The sequence below is a fragment of the Onychostoma macrolepis genome, chromosome 02 (assembly GCF_012432095.1).
Source record: "Onychostoma macrolepis isolate SWU-2019 chromosome 02, ASM1243209v1, whole genome shotgun sequence".
In the NCBI taxonomy this organism is placed as follows: domain Eukaryota; kingdom Metazoa; phylum Chordata; class Actinopteri; order Cypriniformes; family Cyprinidae; genus Onychostoma; species Onychostoma macrolepis.
The window spans coordinates 32,008,320-32,031,270 of record NC_081156.1 but is presented as its reverse complement, the minus strand read 5'-3'; the positions used below and the strand labels follow the sequence as shown (position 1 = coordinate 32,031,270).

At 36.7% G+C, this 22,951-nt stretch overlaps 1 protein-coding gene, 1 long non-coding RNA gene and 1 pseudogene across 5 annotated transcripts; all 3 read left to right on the top strand.

The window, feature by feature from the left end:
• Positions 1 to 411: 411 nt before the first annotated feature.
• On the top strand, positions 412 to 7,610 carry LOC131528709 (polymeric immunoglobulin receptor-like; annotated as a pseudogene).
• Positions 4,046 to 6,192, top strand: LOC131527037 (uncharacterized). Its single transcript, XR_009267597.1, has 4 exons — positions 4,046 to 4,629; positions 5,573 to 5,637; positions 5,792 to 5,893; positions 6,081 to 6,192. It is a non-coding gene; the product is annotated as an uncharacterized LOC131527037 (long non-coding RNA).
• Positions 7,611 to 10,549: 2,939 nt separating the features above from the next.
• On the top strand, positions 10,550 to 14,089 carry LOC131527001 (polymeric immunoglobulin receptor-like). Of its 4 annotated transcripts, none has more exons than XM_058755790.1 (8): positions 10,550 to 10,633; positions 10,810 to 11,127; positions 11,243 to 11,570; positions 11,750 to 11,812; positions 12,039 to 12,136; positions 12,269 to 12,321; positions 13,089 to 13,148; positions 13,373 to 14,089. In XM_058755790.1, exons 1-8 carry the CDS (start codon positions 10,573 to 10,575, stop codon positions 13,430 to 13,432), a joined length of 1,041 nt encoding a protein of 346 aa, XP_058611773.1. In that variant the 5' UTR covers positions 10,550 to 10,572; the 3' UTR covers positions 13,433 to 14,089. The 4 variants fall into 4 exon arrangements, with proteins under 4 accessions (XP_058611773.1, XP_058611786.1, XP_058611795.1 ...); XM_058755803.1 differs by having other exon boundaries at positions 13,075 to 13,148; XM_058755812.1 differs by having other exon boundaries at positions 13,070 to 13,148.
• The last annotated feature ends 8,862 nt before the right edge of the window (positions 14,090 to 22,951 follow it).

Here is a 22,951-nt window from a genome sequence, read left to right as displayed (position 1 = left end):
TTTTTTTTCTTTTTCGGTCACAAGTTTAGCACATTAGCTAATTACAGGAACCAAATGGAACATTTAGAACTGTACTTAAACATGTTATATATGTGCATATAAATATATGCAAAACATCTCTTTTCAGGCTATTAACACAATAAATTAAGCTTATTAGTAAGGCCTTCATTATTATGATTTTATAAGCTTATTGGTTGTGATTTGTACATTTTTGTGATACCTCACATTTCTTTAGGAAGTGTTGTTTCTAGAGTTTTATCATAAGCTTGTGGGTGACAACAGCTATACTATATACACAAGTGTGAATATGGTAATAAGACATACTTGACAGGCAAATGAGGGGAAACGAAACAAAAAACAGTGTCTGACTACAGTTTTCATTGCATCAGGTACTAAGAACAGACTGTTTTTATCTGATTATTCTAAGAGGCATTTCAGGTCTGTCTTTTACTCACACTGTCCAAAAAATGGTTTATCCTCTGGTTCTCATAGGTGTTTTGGTTTTTTCTGCAGGTAAGACACTTTCCACCCTCAAAATTAGGTTTCATATTTGTGTGTATAAACCACCTAGTTCTTCTGAGTTCATGTGTTGCAGCTTTTTTTTCTTTGTGTATTTGGCTGATTTTACTTCTTACAGACACAGCAGGGTCAGTAAGTAGAATGTTGAATATACAGGGGTTGGACAAAATAATGTGCTTTATTATGACGTTTTACCACCTTTTGCCTTTAGCTTCCAGATCTTCTTAGAATAGATTTTTACACATTCTGAATAGTCTCCAGTTGAATGTTGTTTATCATCTTCTCTCCAAAACTGTCCACAGTGGTTTGGACACAATCCCTCTTAGTGTTTAATGTCCATAACATTCAGTTTCAGTTTTGCTATGCTTTGTGTATGCAGAAATAACCATAAAGACTGTTGTTCTTAAAACACCAAACAAGTGGCCTGTAAGGTGACAGACGTTCCTCAAATGGGCTTCCATGAGTTGTCCTTTTTTGAAGTTTCTGTCTGATAAGTCACCCATTTCACCTACTGCTTGTACTAAACACTGCTGATCACAACTAGAGAATATAGACAATGAAAATCTAAATAAAATATAATTGCATTAACTCCTATAATAACAGGTGTTCTCATTATTTTGTCTAACTCCAGCTGTTCAGTTTAACACATAAGTGGTGTTGTGTTGTGAAACACAAAAGAAACCTGTTTTCATTTCAACTTAAAAAAAAAAAAAAGTTTCAACAACCATGAGGTTGGATCACTGATCACTTATGAAATGATCTGAAATGTCTCCTATAACAAATGAAATCGGTGTCTGTGTGTCTACAGTAACTTGGAAGACATTAGATCATGTAACCACTGCAGAAGGAGGAAGTTTTACAGTCCCCTGTCTGTATGACAATCAGTATAAACTAAACCCAAAATACTGGTGTCAAGGGTTTACGTGGGAATTTTGCAAAATTACAGCCCGTGGAAACGATACAGGAAAATGGACAATAACTGATTATCCAGCCCACAATTTTTTTACTGTGAAACTCAGCAATCCAACATCCTCAGACTCTGGATATTACTGGTGTGCTGTGGAGATCGGCTCTCGTGCAAACCCAGATGACAAAAAACGTTTGTATTTAACTGTTCAACAAGGTAAAGAAGGTTTTTGTGGCGCAACAGTTTATACATTTCCATTATTTTATATGTGATTTTATACTTACCTGTTTAGATCTAACAAAGTGTATTTATTTAATTCAAATTTTTTGCTGTCCGTGTTCAGCTCCTGATGTGTCTGTGGTGAACAGCAGTGTATCTGGACATGAAGGTGGTAATATAAGTGTTCAGTGTCTCTACAGTTCTGGATATAAGAATAAAGTCAAACAGTGGTGCAGATATAAAGATCAGAGCTGTTACACAGTGAGGAGGACTAACACATCCCAGAATTCATCAGCCCAGAACAGTGATGATGATGGGAGAAGGTCCTTCACTGTGCTGATGACTGGACTGAGACTGACTGATTCTGGCTGGTACTTCTGCTCTGTAGGAGATCAACAGGTTCCTGTTCAACTTACTGTAACTGAGGCAAAACCTGGTAAAGCTCAATCAATAATCAATATCATAAAGGCTTTGCTCTTAGATAACAAAACTAGACCTAATGAGCTTGTTCTTTGTCTACTTTTGACAGAAATAATGATCACACAAGCTGACACTGAGGAGAACACGTTAGTAGTTTCATTATTAAGACTGATTCTTTAGCAATCTCTAAATTTGAAATGCTTTATTGCTGTATAATATATTTCTTCAAGTCTTTGTGACTACAAAAGTTGTGAATATTTTTATGTGGGTTAAATGTATCCAAATCTATATGAAGGCGAGATTGAAACATATTCTCATAGGCCTATATGTCTGTTGATGGTGTGCACTTTTATTTTATCTTTCAGATCGCATGTGGAGCGTTTCTGTCTGTCACAGAACTAGGAATTTTATCCACATTGAAGGATCAGATGATTAGAAAAGTTTTGATTAAAAAAAATGATATTCTTTATTTGCTTTATGCTTATTCAACAGACTAAAGTTAAAGGATCTGTATGAACACTTAATGCATTTTTCCTATTAAATCATTTGGAGTTTTCTTGTCTTTTTCAAGTGTAGCACTATATAGTACGGGGTTGCACGACTACTGATTTCTGCTAGTCGATTTCTTATTAAAAGAATACTCAAGTACTCGACTACTCGTGGTTCATGCTACTGTAAATGAAAAGACATGAAATAGTTCTTATCAATAAACGATTATTAATTCATAGCCTAATGCAACAATTACATACGTAATTGTTCTGCCCCACCTATGGGGCAAAACGCCCCCATGGGTGGGGTAAAATGCCCCCCGGTCTGACAAAGCAATTTGCTTTAAACCTTTACAGCAAAATCAGAGTACAGGCAGCTTTAGCTTAAAATTAAAAAAAAAAAAAAAAAAAAAAAAGGATATAATCAATAATTATGAATTACAAAATTATAATAGTCTATTTGAAAAAAAAAAAAAAAGTTAGCTGATGCTAACTGGCTAGCTAATTAGCTACTTGATGCTAACTTGAGGTAATTTTTAAATATAAAGTCCAAATATTTTAGTCAACCAACTATTTAGAATACATTTGATGGAAAAACAAAGGATTTGATGTTCAGAACAGAATAATACAGTAATTGCCCATTGCACCCTGGGGGCGTTTTACCCCACAGACTATGTTTGAGGAAAAAAAAAATTATTACATTATGAAAATATAATTATATTTTTATTAAATAACACGTTCTCCCTATCTACAGACCCTACTGTTCTCACATCATATATAACTGTGATGTTCTACTAAACAACAAGCTTTAAAACACTTTTTCTTACTGCTGAAAATGAGATCATTTACTGTGAAATCCGTTTTCTTTCCAGTACATCACCAGTGTAAGCTTCATGGTGAAACCTTCCACATCACTCTTGTCAACGTAGTCCATAGTTACAATAAAAATTTATCTTGACATTATCTTGTGCTTATTTTGGGAAAAACAGTAGGGGGGCGTTTTCCCCCACTCTACCCTAAATTGTCAAAACTTTATAATTATGACATTACATATTTTAATTAATTCAATGCACACGTTTTCATTACGCAGAACTCTTTATAAGCGAGTCTTTTTTTTTTTTTTTTTAACTAAACAAATGTGCCTGTGCCACGCAAACCAGCAAAAGATAAAGAAGCAAACATGTAGGCCTGGTAGAAAATGTATCTGTACACCAGGGGTCATCAAACTTGATCCTGGAGGGCCGGTGTCTTGCAGAGTTTAGCTCCAACTTGCCTCAACACACCTGCCTGGAAGTTTCAAGTATACCTATTAAGACCTTGATTAGCAGCTTCAGTTGTGTTGAATTAGGGTTGGAGCTAAACTCTGCAGGACACCGGCCCTCCAGGACTGAACTTGGTGACCCCTGCTGTACACTGTCAAGAACGCAAGAACAGAGGACGCATGAAAGTTCCCGGATGTGTTCTTGATATCGAAGATGCATCGAGTGCAGACTCGAGGGAATCGAGCTGTTAGAAATCCCAGAAGACGCTGCGGGCGGTCAGTGTACGGAAGCCTGTAAGATTTAAACTCGCTCTTGCAAATACTTGACGGCTCTTGAAAGTAAACATTTATCGTTTTGTTTTGCTTAATTTTAATAAAGTGGTAAGACCCGGAGAAAGTCTGCAGTATTTTTATTGGCATATTAAAATGAATCTTAACATAGTCATATAACGCTGTAAAATAAAACGATATACAATTATATTAAAATAATATCTATAATAGTATGAAATGTTTTAATAATTATGACATTTGTGTGTAATGTTATGTTATGTCATATTTATTGTTCATTGGCCGCTGCTTATGCTGAGACTGCGGTCAGTAAAGCAAGAACGCTGCACGTCTCAATTCTCACAAGGATGCGTTCTGTGTTCTCACGTCCTTCCGAGTTCGTTCTTCAAAGGAAGCCTTGCAAGACCGGTCTCCACGAGAACACAAGTCCGTTCTCTGCGTTCTTGGAATTGAGAAACAGCCTAAGTTTACCTGTCGGAGAGCAGCGGGCAAACAACAAACGATAAAGGACATTCCTGCTTGGTCTTGTAAAGTATCTGCGTTTCGTTTTTACATGTGTTCATTATTTATCTGTATTATTTGTTATCATGTTTAGGAACAGTGACATTTTAGTGAAGGGAGCAGATCTTAGTTGATAGTGATCCTTGACTAGGCCCACTGTTCAGCATGCAGTTCAGAGGATTAATTGCAAAATTTTATAGATAATAGAGTAAAAGTTTTATCATTTGTACGTGTTTACAAACTCAAGCTATTTTGCAGCGCAAGAAGAGATGAAAGAGCAAACAATAGAACAAATACTGCTTTGCCAAATTTCCAAAGCAGTTGGAAATTGAGGAGCAATGGTAAAATGGTAAAAAAATAAATAAATAAAAAATTATAATAAAACCTCTCCTAAACAACATTTCCTCACTAAAGCTCCCATCTTTGACAAAGTCCATAATTTTAATTAAATTAAATTTTTGACTGAACATTGGCTTGTTACATACAGAGAGAGCATGAGCTAATTGAATAGAATATCTTTGTCATTGTACAAGTAAAATAAGATTTATTTTGAAACTTCCAAATTGATAGTAAAGCTTCAAAATAGAAATGATTTAAAATGGCAATATAAAATTATCAATTATAAAAAGTTTTCAGCAATATTAAAATTAGCTCAGATGTGCAATGCAGCATTAAATCCTAAACAGTATAAACAGAAAACATATTGCAATAAAAACGGTAGGGGTGAATTTATTATTCAATGCACATTTGAGGTTAATGTGTGTACTGGGCTACCTTTTAGTTACAGCAGCTATCACTGTGTTGTTATGAATTCAGTTTTGGAGGCAGAGACAGATTGTGGGTGGGCACTAAAAGGGAAAAACTGATGGAGAACTTGCAGGTCAATGGGCATCAGTGTTTAAGGTTGATAAACACTTGTACACTGACACACATAATGCTACCCGCCTGACATTGGCATGTGTTTTTCAGGTGTCAAAGCTGTGCAGAATTGAAGGAAGGAACCTCAAAGACAGTGCCAGAAGGATGCTGAACAGGTAAAGCCTACAAAACATGCAACATCTATCAAACATTGTGGTGTCAATACTCAATAAGTTACAACGCAAATTGGAAATTTAAATTTACTGGCCATTTTGCAATGTCAAACTTTGTCCACCATTGTTAACCACCTCAATCTGTATTATATTTTAGGGTTTTAAAAAATTCCCTCATGTCCTGAGGTCAACATGAAGGAGGGTGGTCCGCTGCAGAAAGAGGCATTTGAAAAGACTGCACTGTTCTCGGTCATTAGAGGTATGTATATACAACACACAACATTTACCAGCTTCTCTCTTTTATCACTGAATGGCGATACACAATATATATCTTGTTTTTGTTTTTAGTAGGCATCCAAGCAAAAGAGAATGGTTCCCTGTACAGTAAAAAATTATGTCAAAAAAAGCTTTTCTTATGCTATTTTTTTTTTATTATTATTTGGCAGATGCTGTGATGACCAACTTCCCGGCAGCAACAGAGTTGGACTTGAGGAATGCAGTTGGGAAGCATTTTAAACAAGAAATAAAACCAATAATAATAATTTCCTTTAAGTTCACTGTTGGTTGTTTTATTTGTTAAAATAAGTAAACCAACAAAAGGGTTAATCTTTTTTTTATGTTGTCATTTATCCGTAATGTTTTAATGTTAAGTGTGATAACATTCTCTTGATTTGTATTAGATTTTTTTTCTTTTAAATATCTTAAGTTATTAAAGTTAATTTTTTATATTTTTACTGTCTTAAGTTGTTAAATTTCAGATTTTTTATCATAATATTTATATTTAAGTGTATTGTATTTATAATGTTTTATTTTGTCATTAATTATTTTGTCATTTTGTATTGTCTAAGTTGTTAAAAATGACATTTTCTTAATAAAAGCTGTATATTTAATTTGTTTGGATGGATTGCCATTTTGTTGTCTAGATGTATATATGTAGGCATTCATTAGCTGTCTATTTGATGACTAGTCTATTCTTGGGCTATGATTAGACATCTATTAAATTTTCACTGACAGCCCAAATTCAGCCTTGTTTTAGCCTAGACGTCTGGGCTGTGTTTGGACGGCTAGTAGACGTCTTTTTTTTTTTTTGAGAATATTTTTGGTGCGCAAAGAAAACAAAGGTAACGACTTTATTCAACATTTCTTCTCCCCCGCATCACCGTTTTCCGATATTTTGGAGAGTACCACAACGCATGCACACTTTTCAATAAATGTAAACGATGCTGATTACATTGATTACGTTCAGGGGAAAATGCGCACGTGCGTCATGTAAATAGCATCTATCACTAAGAAAATATGCTATTTGCTCTTAGTGTAAATAGCCTCTATCGCTAGTGCAAATACACTTTGTGCAAATATAGCCACTGCCAAATTATTATTGTGTTATGGAGACTGAGGAACAACTACCAATAACCAATAAGTGCATTTATTTTAATCACATACTAATGTCAAATCCTCTTCATTTTAAATACTCTCTCATTCCTCCTGCATTATATAATCTCAAATGACTGGGGGGTGTATGTGTGTGTGTGTGTGTGTGTTCAGTTCCTGATGTGTCTGTGGTGAGCAGCAGTGTATCTGGACGTGAAGGTGGTGATATCAGTGTTCAGTGTTTCTACAGTTCTGGATATCAGAATAAAGTCAAACAGTGGTGCAGAAATAAATATCAGAGCTGTTACACAGTGAGGAGGACTGACACATCCCAGAATTCATCAGTCCAGATCAGTGATGATGGGAGAAGATCGTTCACTGTGCTGATGACTGGACTGAGACTGACTGATTCTGGCTGGTACTTCTGCTCTGTAGGAGATGATGCATCCTCTTCACATCACTGTAACTGAGGCTGAACCAGGTACAATTTTTCAATAATTCATAAACATTTTGCTACTACACATGAAATAAAACACAAATTAACTTGTTTTGCTATTTTTCTACTTTTGTCCACAGGCACAGTCAGTGACAGTGTTAGTATTTGATCTGTTCTTTGTAAAATGGCTTTCCTTTCATTATCATCTTTGTGGAATTATTCTTTATTTGTCTATGTTTTGTATATTTCATGACTAACAGTCATTTCCTCATTGCTCTGGTGATATTCCTCCCTTTCTCCTCTGTTTTGCTTTTGCAGAAATGAAACAGTGATTCTCAAGAATATTAATAACGAAACAAAAGACACAAAGGAACCACAAAAGTACTACATGTATTGTTTAAAATAAAATTAATGTTTAATTCTAAAATACATAAACAGAAGGGCTTTTCACACTTGAAATATTTAATCATGACTCAATAAACCCTGGATAATTTGACTCATGGGTTATCTTGTTTCACCTGTCACACTGCTCATAATTTATTCCTGATTAATCCTGGGTATTCATAAACTGACATTTTACACTGTGTGATTCCTAAAGCTGGGTTAGCGTTCTAATTTGCATATTTGTGGTGTCAGTGTCATTGATTGGATGAACACAACACGCGACCTGTTTATGTGTCCTCGTAGATATATTGTTGACTGTACTATCAAGTTTTTCTTGTATGTTCCTTTCTGTGCATTATAAAGGTATGAATAAAACCATCTCTTCACTTTAATTCAAGTGTTTTCTGTAACATTCTTCTCAAACACTGAAACCACTGTTTAGACAACACGCTGTTTCATAACTTAGGGTAAAAACGGTGCTAAACCCACTTATAAATGTGATACGTACTTCTAACCAACCTCCATGGTTAAAAGTGGGGTTTAGCCTATAACGATGATAAAACAGGCTTTAACACTGAAAAAAAGCTCTAGAGTTTATATGAATTGATACAAGAAGCAGAAAGTGTCCGAATTAATGTCTTCTCTCACCGATTAGTCTGCGCAGCGCCGCATGAAGTCGAACAAACCTTTTGTTTCTATGCTGCTTCCTCAGAGCATGTGCCACACACCTCTTAGCCCCTTCATTTTCCTGGCAGCATCCAGCTCCACCCACCCAATCTCATGCCAGTCAGAACAATCCCACAGGACTTATTAAAGGCACCTGGGCATTTTCTTATTTTCTTTCTTGTATGTTGAACCATGCAGAGGACTGTGATCTCTACTCTATGTATTCTGTAGTTTTGTGTGCCCGCCCCCGCCCCCCTTTGTTACTGTTGCTGTGTCCGACAAGCTATGGCACTCTCACACATCATGTTCTCACGCAGTGAAAAATACATTGCGGAGTAAAGAGAACACTGACAACACACCAACAGACAAGACAGCAGGTTACTTTTGCTATAAAACAAAGTCTCAGCTTTGAAATTGTGTCATTTTTTAAGAAATTCAAACAATAAATACCGTTTTGTGGCTCTTCAATGTGTTGTGACAGATCATTGTAGCGCCTCAGTTCAAGTGGTACATGAACCAATCATCCTTTCCTCTTTACAAGTTATAGCACAAAATAAACATGAATGAACATCAGAAGGTATCTTGTTTCAATCGCGGAAAGTCAGTACACATAATTTTTCAAGTTCAAGTCCACTGACGTTAATCTACTCTCTGGCAGATTCAGCATTATGATTGGTCAGATCGCCTGTCAGTCAAACTTCCTGGAAAGGGTCAATTGACAATGTAAGAGCTTTATGTTCTGTATTTTAAAGATAAGTGTCTCATTTTCATGCATGTTCATGTTAGATATCTTTTAATTTATATTTGAAGATCTAGCTGGCCTTCAGCACTGTCATTTGTTAGATGCCTGCTTAAATAAGCATTTGCTTTGGTTGTGTAATGATTAGAGAGTCGGACTTGTAACCTGAAGGTCATGGGTTCGATTCTCAGTACTGACTGGGGGAGTGAATGATCAGTGCTCTTCCACCTCAATACCCATGACTGAGGTGCCTGTAAGCAAAGCTCCGAACCCCCAATTGGTCCCCAAGCGCTGCAGCAATAAGGACTGCCCACTGCTCCTGGTATGTGTTCATAGTGTGTACTGATGTTTACATATTTTGTATGTTCTTTCCAGCAATAAATAAATTATAATAAAAAACTGCTTTGTGAAGCTTTGAAACCTTTGAGAGTCTTTTGTTTACAGCCAGCGATTCAGAGTGCATATCAAACTGCCAAAGTCACATGATTTCAGTAAACAAGGATTTGTTACTTCATGATGTTTAGAAATTTCAGTGTTTCTCAGTGGGTCCGTCCAAATACCTACACCATGGAAGGTGGACTGGACCAAAAGTCTTTAAACAGAACGCAAGAAATTTGCCCACGTCAACACGCACTGTTTTTCTGTGTTGACGGAACAACACGCACAGAGCAGCCAAAAAATTGCTGTATTTGAAACTATTTGCATGTGTGACTCAATGGTATATTGATATATACTATACGTATCATATCCATGAATCATGAAGGATGTCCTAATGGTACACTTGTATGCACCTATGCAAACATCAGGTATTATATTTGTTCATGAGGGATCGGTACATTGTGTGTGATGTCGGTCTTGTGTCATGATTTGTCATGTCTTGTTTAGTTGTTTAGTTCAACGTTCTTAGGTAGAAAAATCTTAATTTACATTTTAATATTAATTAATTTACTCTAGCACAGCAGTACTTTGCAGTTTAAAAATAAACTTCTGCATGTCTGTTCAGTAGTCCATATGTAACAGACAACACCATTTAGTAACTGTGCTGCTTCTAATTAAGTGACAAAAAGCAGTTGCAAAAATGACAAAAGTTACAAAATACACACTCATCGTGCACAAAATAAAATATGCAACACTTTGCTTACTAAATTATGTGTGATATCTGATTTAACCTACAGTGGGGGGGGGGCAGTTACTGCCCAACACTGATGATAGGACCCCTAGAGTCTATTCTCAGCTCTTAGCCAGGTGGCTCAAGATGTTTAAGTGAAAAAGGATGAAAAAGGGAAGTGCAGCAGTTAAACACAGTCAAACAACTCAAGATACAGGAAGAGAAACTTACACAATGGCCGCATACACAAAGACAAAAATGTTCTACATTTCAATCGGGTTTTGGCTCATTTTAGGTGAGTATTTAATGTTGTGCTGTGTTTGTTTTTTAATGGATCATGTTTATAATGCCACATTTTCTGCTATGGTGTTTGTGTTGCTTTTATTGTGTTTTATGTGAAGACTAAAGAAATTAAGAAGTGAATCATTGTTAATTCTGGACTTAATAATGGTTTGTGTGTTGTTTGTTTAGGTGTTGAATGCTACAGCGGTTGGTCAAAATATATATTAACTGTTCAGACTGGAGGATCTGTCACCATCCCATGTCATTATGACAAGAAATACACACAGCAGAAGAAATACTGGTTCTCAGAGATTGATAAATCTAATACATACACAAACACAACAGAGGAGAATCTGTCAGTAATTGATCATCCTGATCAGAGTCTCTTTACTGTGACTATGAGAAACCTGCACAACAATCAGAATGGAGATTATTATTGTGTTTTGGAGACTGGAGAACAATCACCGATAAATACAATATACAAGCTTTATCTCAAGATTCAGTCTGGTAAGACATTTTGCAATTGTTTTAATCAAATTCTAATGTCAAATTCTCTGACCTTACACATATGTATTTTATAATTACAAATAAATGGTGTGTGTGTGTGTGTGTGTGTGTTCAGTTCCTGATGTGTCTGTGGTGAACAGCAGTGTATCTGGACGTGAAGGTGGTGATATCAGTGTTCAGTGTCTCTACAGTTCTGAATATCAGAATGAAGTCAAACAGTGGTGCAGATATAAAGATCAGAGCTGTTACACAGTGGGGAGGACTGACACATCCCAGAATCCATCAGTCCAGATCAGTGATGATGATGGGGGAAGATCCTTCACTGTGCTGATGACTGGACTGAGACTGACTGATTCTGGCTGGTACTTCTGCTCTGCTGGAGAGGCACTGAATCCTGTTCATCTCACTGTAACTGAGGCAGAATCAGACAAAGAGAAAAACACGTCTGTATTCGAACATTTCTCATTGCCATACTTCCTCTCAGAATTACTCTGTATTTGTCTGCATTTTGTTGTCATGCACTATTTCCTTGATTTCTTTTGCCTTTTACTCTAACAATCGTTTCCTCAGTGCCTTTGATTTTTCTTTTCTGTGTTTTTTTTTTTTTTTTTTATCTTTGCAGAAGTAAATCAGGACATCACAAGAATAATAATAATACAACTGAAGTCACTGGCAATCCACAAAAGTACTACATCTGTGTTGTTTAAAATAAAATAAAGCTTAATTCTGTAATTATTAGGCTGAAATACATTCATTAAATAATACATTAACAGAGTTCAATTAAGTTCTGGTGAATGTTTATTTCAGATATGACTTATTTTCAGGTGCCTTTTATGCAGCTGAATTAGTCCCATATAATTTTGGAGCTCTTTGAATGAGAAGATTTTGAAATGTTTCTTTATTTCCCACAGAAATTATGACCTGAATGTGTGGCTTCCAGTTTCAGCTGCGCTTCTGCTGTTGTTTTTTCTGTTCGTTGTTTTCATCTGGAGATGGAGACGGAGACCCAGTCAGTTGGACCTCCATTTTTATTTGTTTGAAAATTCATTTAATTCCATGCCATTTTATAATTTATTTCAACTGCACTCACCAATTCTGTTAATGTCATATATTATTGTTTCTCCTTTTTTTTTTTTTTAAGAGCAAGATGAACAGCAAATCAGAGAGAGAAATGGCAGCAGAACCATTGACACAGTAAGTCCTTTAATTTTATGAGACCTTTGGTTATGAAGATGTATGTATAACAGTTCCCTGTGTTACATGTGAACAGAAAATTCACATTTGCATTTGTCCATTTTACACATTTGTTTCAAGTGAAGTCACATGTAGTGAAGAGAAAATTGCATGACATTCAAGGACACTCCATACTCGTGTTTCCAAATTAGTTTGATTTGGTAAGATTCCTGTTTCATCACAGGTCACTTGCCACTTTTTAGCAGACATAATACACATTCAGTGTCATAGATATATATGGAATATATGTGTGTGTGGCATATTTTGATAACTGAATGGATCAGTTTGCATATGATGGCTCACACTAAGAAAGAATGTTTAAAGGTTGCAAAGAGTGTGACAATTTCACTGAGAATCAAGTAAGCAAATGCATTTAGTTATTCTGCAAAATGTAGTAAGTATTTGCTCTCTTGTACATGTGCCAAAACGTGTGCAGAGATAGTTCAGATATGTGAAAAAAAATAATAATATTCAAGAATCAAGCCAAAGCAATTGAGAAATATACAAAACTCACTTTGTCTCCCTCTTCTGGTTAACACAGAGGTTAGAAAATGCTAAGATCCATCTAGAGAGATGTCATCATCAAAACCAATTTTAGAGCAAAATATTTTTATATATCTTCTCATATTACCCATGGAACATGTATTAAATTAACTTTTATTAAATGAGTCATATGTTCATTTCTTGATATTTTTGTTTCTTGGTATTGTTTTGTGTGTTAAATGCAGATCTACTCTAAACCTGAAGATCCTGTGATATACAGCACTATAAATGATGAAAACCCAAATGTAAGTAGACCAGACATGCACTGATATAATGAAATATCAGACATGAATATATCCTGCATATTTCCAATCTCTTTCTCCACACGATCCCAACAAGGACATAACCACCTACAGTAGTATTGATCATGTTCCTGGGAGTGAAGCAATAGGTTTTCCAGAAATATTGGCATTTTATATCATGTGTTTATGGTACTGGCAATTAATTTGAAATGATCTCACACTTTCAGAAGCCTCCAGCAGGTGGAACAATATACAGCACTGTGGCTCCACACCAACAGCAACAGTGAGAAGAACACAGGAACAGATCCTTCTGACCAAGAGAAACAAAATCAGCAGCAGAGAAATGTTATCACACCCACATGTGAGGGTCAAAACTTGAAAGGCAACGATTAGTTCTGTGAAACAAAGCAAAACTCATTATAATCAGTGATGCTGTCTACACTGGATGCGGCACAGCTCGACACGACAAATCCCCGACAGTAAACTGCTGCCGCGTTCTATTTATGACGTATTGACACAAATTTCAAATGATTTTCAACGTTGCTTTGTCGCGTCCAGTGTAGACAGACTTTAGCTGTTGCGGCACGGCGTCCGGTGTAGACACCGTGTAAGCCTTCTTTTGTTCTTTCTGTCGTCGCTTGGCTCAACTAATGTCCATCATGTGCATTGAGCGCTCTCTCCTCTGCATCATGAGCAGACAGGCCCCTTACTGCTGACTGGCTACAAGTTTGTTTTGGTACTCGGCCCGACTCCATTTTCTAATGCGTTTTTGAAAAAATACATATCCCACCTTTAAGTGTCTCTGTTTCATTTCTTCACTGTATAAATGGAATATATAATTCTGCTTGTGTCTGGATTTATGTAAAAAAAAAAAAAAAAAGCTGAAATTTAATAAACATATTTTGCAGTTGTGAAAAAAAAAATAAAAAAATCCATTGACTTTGTTTCAGTGTACTTTAGTTGTTTTGTAAACATGACCTCTCAATAGAGTGAGATGTTTCTGGTCTGCCTGTACAGTATAAACGTATTGCACACTGCTGCTGATTTCCATATGAATAACATTATAAATAGAGCGGACTTAATCACTCAATGTTTTGTGGTTTATAGTTTGGTTGACTGTGCACTTTATCACATTCCTTTTTTGGTCACAAGTTTAGTACGCTACAGAAACCAATGCAGCCACAAGACATTTAGAACTCTACTTAAAGTTGAAAGTAGTTAGTAGTTATATAGTAAATATATGCAAAAAAAAAAATCTCTTTTCAAAACATTTACATGATAAATTAACAGTCAGTAAGCTTACTAGTAAGGCTTTCATTTTTTATGCATTTATTGGATTATTACAGTTTTTCTCGATTGCTAACACACTATAACTGATTCCTTTAGCCCAGTTTTCCAAACCATACATACAGTTCTCAAAACAAAGACACGTTTCTCAAAATGTTTAACAAATTTCACCTGTTTTCACACATGTTCCAATTTGCTCAGTGTTTTCTGCAAAACTCTACACAAAAACACCATCATTTTGCACAGATTTAACCATGTTCTCATTCAGAAAACACAAACACACAATATAATTAACTCAAGCATCAAAAAATGATCTCAAACAGCACACATTTATCCATGTGTGAACATTCAATAGCAAAACTGATGACACACAGGTCAGAATCTCAGGATGATATGCACAGGAAGTGTGATTACATCAAGTGATTATGTGTTTTGGAACATTAATCCTGGTTGTGGGAGACAAAGAGGAATAGGAGGAGAAAATAAAAATGAAGGGGATTAGGTCAAAGGTCATTGGTTCCTGATGAAATACAAAGCACTATGGTTGACCATGTTCTTCTGCATGGACTGACCATGAGGGAAGTTGGCCTACAGGCTCATCTACAAGGTTCCAATACTACTGACACATACAATATAATTACAGTACATAGCAACAGTACTTCAGATGAGAGAACTTTCATTATTCTGTATACAGTAAATACTGTAGCACACACCCTCAAACTAATTACTGTTGAATTGATTTGCAGCCAAGTAGTCCTTACTGTATTTGTGCAGAACTGAGAGACGACTGTCTAGGGGAGGCAGAGAAGTCTTTTCTCAGAAGACTAAGAAACTGCTATAACAAATAAGGATACTGCCAATACTGTAATGCAGTTTGGCAGAGGATGCTGAATGAATTTATTTATTTATTCTTTTATCCATTATTTATTTATTTCTGTAAAACAACTGACAGTATATTCCAATATGTATTTACGGTATATTCTGTTGTTTGGTCTTTGAATTTTTCTCTTGTAGTGCTTTTCATCTACTGTAAGATCTCTTTACATTTGTGTAATGAAAGTAAACTTTTCTTAAAGTTTATTGCAGAATTTTACTGTATCTGCACCGCTCTATTTATGTTTTATACTGTAACAGACATTGACTATCAAAAGGATTCCTATTTCCCAAAAGGAGGTTTTGGTAACAGTGTTTTGAATTGATCTCACTTGTGTTTTCTAGGCAGTGGAGCAGTCTGTGTATTTGGCAGGTTTGTGCATCATCTGAGGCCAAAGTTTGATTTTGACTTACAGTTTTTTACAATTGCTAGGACACATTTCTCAATACTAAAGTCACTTTTTCAAAACTCTTCACACAGTGAGCACAACAGCAGTCTGTGTGAGCTAAACTGTGGATCATTTTTCATTGCTTTGGCACAACATACATTCATTGACTACTTCTTTCAAATTCCATGAATTCTTTTCTCATTTCGACACAACAACAGTCAAAACTCTGTGTACCTACAGCCCAGTTTGCACACGTTTACATACTCTTTTCAAAATTGTTAAACTTGAGTTCAAAACAATAACATAATACAAAACTGAATAAAACAGCAATTTTCTGCATTTCTACAATAATATTTCATTAAAATATATTTAGAAAAAGAAAATGAAATGCTATCAAAACCGTTGGACCAACCACAGGTGATTCCTTTTGTAGCTGAAGACCTACATGTGTTACTCCTTTACATAATTTCATTATCATCTATAAAAAGTATTTGCATTGAATAATTTGCATTGTGATGTAAACATGGACCAAGCCGGACATAGAGAAGTGGCTGAAAGAGCAAGAGGGAGATGTATGCGTGGTGGAGGAAGAATAAGAGGAAGATCAAGAGCTGTAGTCTCAGATGAGATCAGGGCAACTATAACTGATCGTGTAATAAATCATGGTCTTTCAATGAGAGAGGCTGGTCTGCGAGTGCAGCCAATTCATCACTAAACACCAATGACTTGTACATATGGATACAGTCATTTTAGACACTTCCAAAACTGTTGCAATACAATTTTTAAATACAGTTTTTTACAGACGCTAGGACACATTTCTCAATACTTAGGTCACTTTTGCAAAACTCTTCACACAGTGAGCACAACAGAAGTCTATGTGGGCTAAACTGAGGATCAATTATCATTGCTTTGGCACAAAATGCATTCAATGACTACATCTCTCAAATTTCATGAATTCTTTTCTCACTCAGACACAACAACTGCCAAAACTCTTTGTACGTACAGGCCAATTTGCACATGCTTACATACTGTTTTCAAAACTGTTAAACTTATGTTCAAAACAATAACTATTATGTACAAAACTGAATAAGACAGCAATTTGCTACATTCCTACAGTAATATTTTAATGAAATATATTTTAAATCTTAAAATTAAATGCTATAAAAACAATTGGACAATTGGACCAGCCACACCTGATTCTCATTGTAGATGAACATCTACACAGGTGTTACTCTTTCAATTTCATTACAAAAGGAGACAACTTCTGAATAGTTTTGTATTGTGATGTAAACATGGACCCAGCCAGAAATAGAGAAGAGGCTGAAAGAGGAAGAAGAGTGGCTGGGAGGCGAGGAATACGTATGCGTGGTGGAAGGAGAATAAGAGGAAGATCAAGGGCTGTAGTCTCAGATGAGATCAGAGCTACTGTAATTGATCATGTAGTAAATCATGGTCTCTCAATGAGAGAGGCTGGTCAGAGAGTGCAGCCAAATCTGCAACGCTCTATAGTGGCATCTATTGTTAGAGTTTTCCGGCAAACCAACAGGTAACTTGTATTCTGCAAGGGCATTTGACTGAGTTGCACATTACAGAAGTAAATAAACTTGTGTGTAATTGTTTTGCATTTCTGCTTAGGACTCAACGGTTACCTCACACAGGTGGGAGAGGGAGGATGCTCACTGATGTGCAGGAAACTGCCATTGCTGATATGGTCATCAGAAACAATGGGATAAAACTCACTGAGATTCGAGACAGAGTCTTGGCAGACAATGTTACTTTTGCAAATATTCACAGTGTAAGCATAACAACAATTTCTAGAGTCCTGAAAAAACATCAGGTCAGGATGAAACAGTTGTACACTGTGCCTTTTGAGAGGAACTCTGAACATGTCAAGCAACTCAGGAACCAATATGTCCAGGTAAGATCACAATAAAATACAGAACTGTTTTTGAACAAAACCAAACACACACAAAGACCATTTTTACAAATTTACTACTGTAACAGCTTATGTTGCCTTATGGATTTATTTTAGAGAGTCATGGAGATTGAAGGCAGGCAAACACCCCACATTTTCATCTTTGTGGATGAGGCGGGTTTCAACTTGGCCAAAACACGGCGACGAGGAGGAATGTGATTGGGAAGAGAGCCACAGTGAATGTCCCGGGCCAGAGGGGTGCCAACATCACAATGTGCGCAGCAATATCCACTGATGGACTGCTGTTACACAAACCACTAATTGGGCCATACAACACTGAACGCCTCCTCATGCTCCTGCATGATCTCTATGGAAGGGTTGTGCTAGGTGAGGAAAGGGATGCAGAGAGAAGGAATCAGCCAACATTTATAATTGTATGGGACAATGTGGCATTTCACCACTCCCATGCAGTCACCGAGTGGTTTGCCCATCCCAGAATGGAGTCACTTTTCCTCCCACCTTACTCTCCATTCCTCAACCCCATAGAGGAATTATTTTCCTCATGGAGGTGGAAGGTTTATGACCACCATCCACATGATCAAATGTCCCTCCTGGACGCAATGAATGCTGGATGCCTGGACATATCAGCAGAAGATTGCCAGGGATGGATCAGGCATGGCAGAAGATTCTTTCCTAGGTGTATTGCCCTAGATGACATGAGATGTGATGTGGATGAGAACCTGTGGCCAAATGGAGAAGACCGAGTAGATTAGCGTTACTATTGTATCTGTATCAGTGGATGGTGTGTATACAAATTGTTGTATTTTGAAATTACTAAATTACTTATAAAATAAATAAACGACATAAAATATTGACGAATCCTGCATCATGTCTGATTCATTCCAGTAACATATATTGCAGTGAATTATAAACAGAGATGTGTCCTTGTTTTACATAAGAAAACATTGTATAATGCTACATGTTGTTAGTGTTTTTTAGGTCATTGTTTTGTGGGTGACAAAGTGTGTTTGTCGGCTGTCAACCTTTGCTAGTGTTCTGGAAGAATGAGTTGATTTGAGACCTGAATAAAGTGTTTTGGTAGTTGTAGTGCATTTTGAATGTGAAATGAACTGCTTTGCCAAGCTGAAAGTTGGTTAGGAGAACTGTGTGAAGAGTTTTGCAAAAGTGACCTAAGTATTGAGAAATGTGTCCTAGCGTCTGTAAAAAAACTGTAAATGAATTATGTTTCCATCTTCGTTGCCACAGTTTTGGAAGTGCTTTTTCTGTTCTAAAGAAGGGGGCGTCCCAATACTTCTGGCAATATAGTGTATCAGCAGAAGATTGCCAGGGATGGATCAGGCATGCCAAAATATTCTTTCCTAGGTGTATTGCCCTAGATGACATACGATGTGATGGATGAGAATCTGTGGCCAAATGCAGTACGTAGAGTTGATTAGGATTCCTACAATACAATATATACAAATGTATATACAAATTCTTGCATTTGGAATAAATTTGAAAAGTAAAAAAAAAATATATATATATTGAAACATATAGCATCATGTCTAATTCATTCCTGTAACATAAAATTTGCTGTAAACAGTAGTCCTAAGTAGGTGTCCTTCTTTTACAGAAGAAAACATTGTTTAATGTCACCTGTTGTTAGTGTTTTTTAGGTCTTACTTTTATAGATGACCAAGTGTGTTTGTTAAATGACAACCCTTGCTAGTGTTATGAAAGAATGAGTTGGTCTGAGACATGTATGAAGTGTTTTGATAGTTGTGGTGCATTTTGAATGTGGAATGAACTGCTGTGCCAAGCTGAAAGTTGTTTAGGAGAAGTGTGTGAAGAGTTTTGAAAAAGTGACTTTAGTATTGAGAGATGTGTCCTAGTGATTGTAAAAAACTGTAAGATAGTATGTTTTTGATTAGAATATTTGGTTTTGAACTGGAAGTTTGAGGTTTGTATAAGTTGGTGTATAGTTTAGAGATTGTGTTTATAGTTGTGAGAAAATGATGAATTGTTTCATGAATTGTGTGTTAGCGATCGAGGAAAACTGTAATTGTGTTTCGTGCATTTTTATGATACCTCACATTATTTTAGGAAGTGGTGTATCTAGAGTTTTAACTGTAAGCTTGTGGGTGACAAGGGCAATAAATACACAACTATGTTAATAAGACATACTTGGATGACAAATGAGGGGAAACACCCAAAACTAGGTTTTATATTTGTGCTTATAAACCGCCTTGCTCTTCTGAGTTCATGTGTAGCAGCTGTTGTTTCTTTGCATATTTTATTGATTTTACTACTTAAAGACACAGCAGGGTCAGTATGATAAATATACAGGAGTGGGACAAAATAATATAAACACCTGGGAAATAGGCACTTCTCTTTCTTTATTATGGTGTTTTACCTCAATTTGCCTTTAATACCGCTTCCAACTGCTTCTTAGAACAGATCTGTACACCTTCTGAATAGTAGTTGTCTATAATCTGCCAGTTGCTTCAGAGATGTTGAAGAAGAGAATCAGCTTCCCACTTTTTTCTTTAAAACTGTCCACAGTGGTTTAATAATATTCAGGTCAGATGATTAAAATGGCCAGTACAGATGTTGAAGTTCGTCACACAGAGCTGTTACACAGTGGGGAGGACTAACACATCCCAGAATTCATCAGTCCAGATCAGTGATGATGGGAGAAGGTCCTTCACTGTGCTGATGACTGGACTGAGACTGACTGATTCTGGCTGGTACTTCTGCTCTGCTGGAGATCCGAAGGCTCCAGTCCAACCTCTAACGAAGGCAAAACCTGGTGAAGCTCAATCAATAATCAATACTGTAAAGGCTTTGCATTCAGATAACAAAACAAGACCTAACAAGCTTGTTCTTTTTCTACTTTTGACAGAAATTGTGATAACACAAACTAGCACTGAGGAGCACACTTTAGTAGTTTCATCATGACGACTGATTCTTTAACAATATCTAAACTTGAAATGCTTTTTTTGCTGTATAATATATATTTATCAAGTCTTTGTGACTACACAATTTGAGAATATTTTACTGTGGGTTAAATGTACCATTTGCTAAACCCTGAACTCTCGGTTGATTAACCCAAACCTTGCTTGCTCGAGGTATGCTGGTTCCAAAAACACGTCCAGGAGTAAGTTCATTCAACCCAGAGTATGTTCACGGTTAACACACAAGACATTCTCAACAGTGCGACGAATCGATGATTCACTATGGAAACAGACGCTAAGAAAAGCCAAAGCCACTAGAAGGCAAGCCTGCAACCTTTAGATGAAAAAGCTTAACGGCTAAAGCTAACACTTCCGGTTTGGCTGTAAAAATGCCAAAGTACAGTGCCCTTAACGCACACTAGCCTTGCATTAAATTTGGAAGGGCTCATCCCTCATCCCGCCGGAGTGAGAGCTTTGAAGGGTTGAAGGGTGCAGGGGACCAAACAACTGTTTCTTGAAGTGCCCTTCTGTGTCATCATTCTGTGCCCACACGGAGGTGCCTTCATCATGGAAAGATTCAGCACAAAGAATCAAGGAGAGCCGAAGTGTCCATCAGTTGTACCCTTCGAAATCCTTCATTCTGAAGGTTCCTTTGAGGGTGCCAGTGATATGGCGGCCATGATTATTTTCACTCCGAAGTGCCCTTCGGAGGGCAATATATCCCATTTGGAACGCACCATAACTTCACACTCCGGAGTGCTATTCGAAGCTTAGTGTATCCCATCATTCATCATGTTTTGGAAATAAAACATGAGACTTTTTGCAGAGAGCCACGGAAACCTTTCCAATGTAAGTTAAATATTAATATAGTAGGCTAATTAGATATTATATAATTTGATAGAAAATTTGATTTGATGAGTAGTGGTGATATTCATTTTGTACAACATTTGCAACTGCTTTTTATCATTATGTTACCTAAAGCTGAGTTTATCTTAACTTATCCTTAAAGGGGTCATATGGTGCGATTTCAAGTTTTCCTTTCTCTTTGGAGTGTTACAAGCTGTTTGTGCATAGATAAGATCCCTGAAGTTGCAAAGACTAAAGTCTCAAAACCAAAGAGATATTCTTTATAAAAGTTAAGACTCTGAGTAGCCTGGGAGTAGCCTGCCAGCTGTGCTCAAAGACTGTTTCTATAAAGTGGGGCAATTCCAACTTTGCAAGGACAGTCTGGCGCTTCTTACTCACAGCCTGTAAGTATTTTTTCTTATTTAAAGAGTTTGCCACTGACTATTCAAATGCGAGTTTTGAGCTATGTAGAGTAGTGCTTGTTGTTTGTCGTTTCTCCGATCACACATGCAGACATGGTAATGTTTACACGGCGCGATGCGTAAAAAGACAGTATAAGTCATTATAATCAGTAATTATGTCCCCACTGGAGGCAACAAATGCCTCGTTTGTAATGGGTTTTATTGTTTTTGTGTCATCGCACCAGGACACAGCATCACAATACGTTAAGGGGCGTAACATTTCCGTCTCACTCTTGAGGTATTCGGCCAATCACAACGCACTGGATAGCTGGCCAATCAGAGCATGCCTCGCTTCTCAGAATGATGAGCTTTGTAAAAATCGTCGCGTTTCAGAAAGGCGGGGCATAGAGGAGCAACAATAATGTACAGTGTGTGGAAAATAATGTGTTTTTTGAACATTAAACTGCATAAACACATTGCATTACACCAAATACACAAAATAATGTTCTTTTTAGCAACGTCATATGACCTCTTTAAACATACCCAGGTATGTCACATAACCTGCTTTCTGGAATACCCCCCAGGTTCAGGGGGCTCACAATGCTTGATATAAACATACCCTGTCAACTCAGAGTTTTATCCAGAGTTTGCATCTGGAGCAAACAGCCAATCATGTAGAACATGGAGAGCAACAGTTTGACTCACTTCTTGCGAGAGTCGCCACATTTACTTATGATTGGCACAATTTACTGCTTATGATGTCATTATTAAAAATACAATGAATTTAAATGCATTTACAAGGCAGGAATAAACACTGCTGCTGCAGAAAAAGTTTGATAAGGTGGAAAAAGAAAATATATGACTATGCAAATGAATCAGATGAAATGAAGAGAGTTCAGCAGGATGCACTATGGAAAGCAGGCAGGCTGGTCGAGGTATTGTTATACACTTGGTAATATTATGTATGGAAACCTTGAGCCTTCATGCAGATATTATCTGGCCCTGATGGCAGTGGTCTCTTTCAGCAGGATAATGTGCCCTGCCACATTGCAAAATTGTTCAAGGTTTGAAGAACATGATGAAGAGTTCAAGGTGTTGCCTTGGCCTCCAAATTACCCTGATCTCAATCTGATTGAGCAGA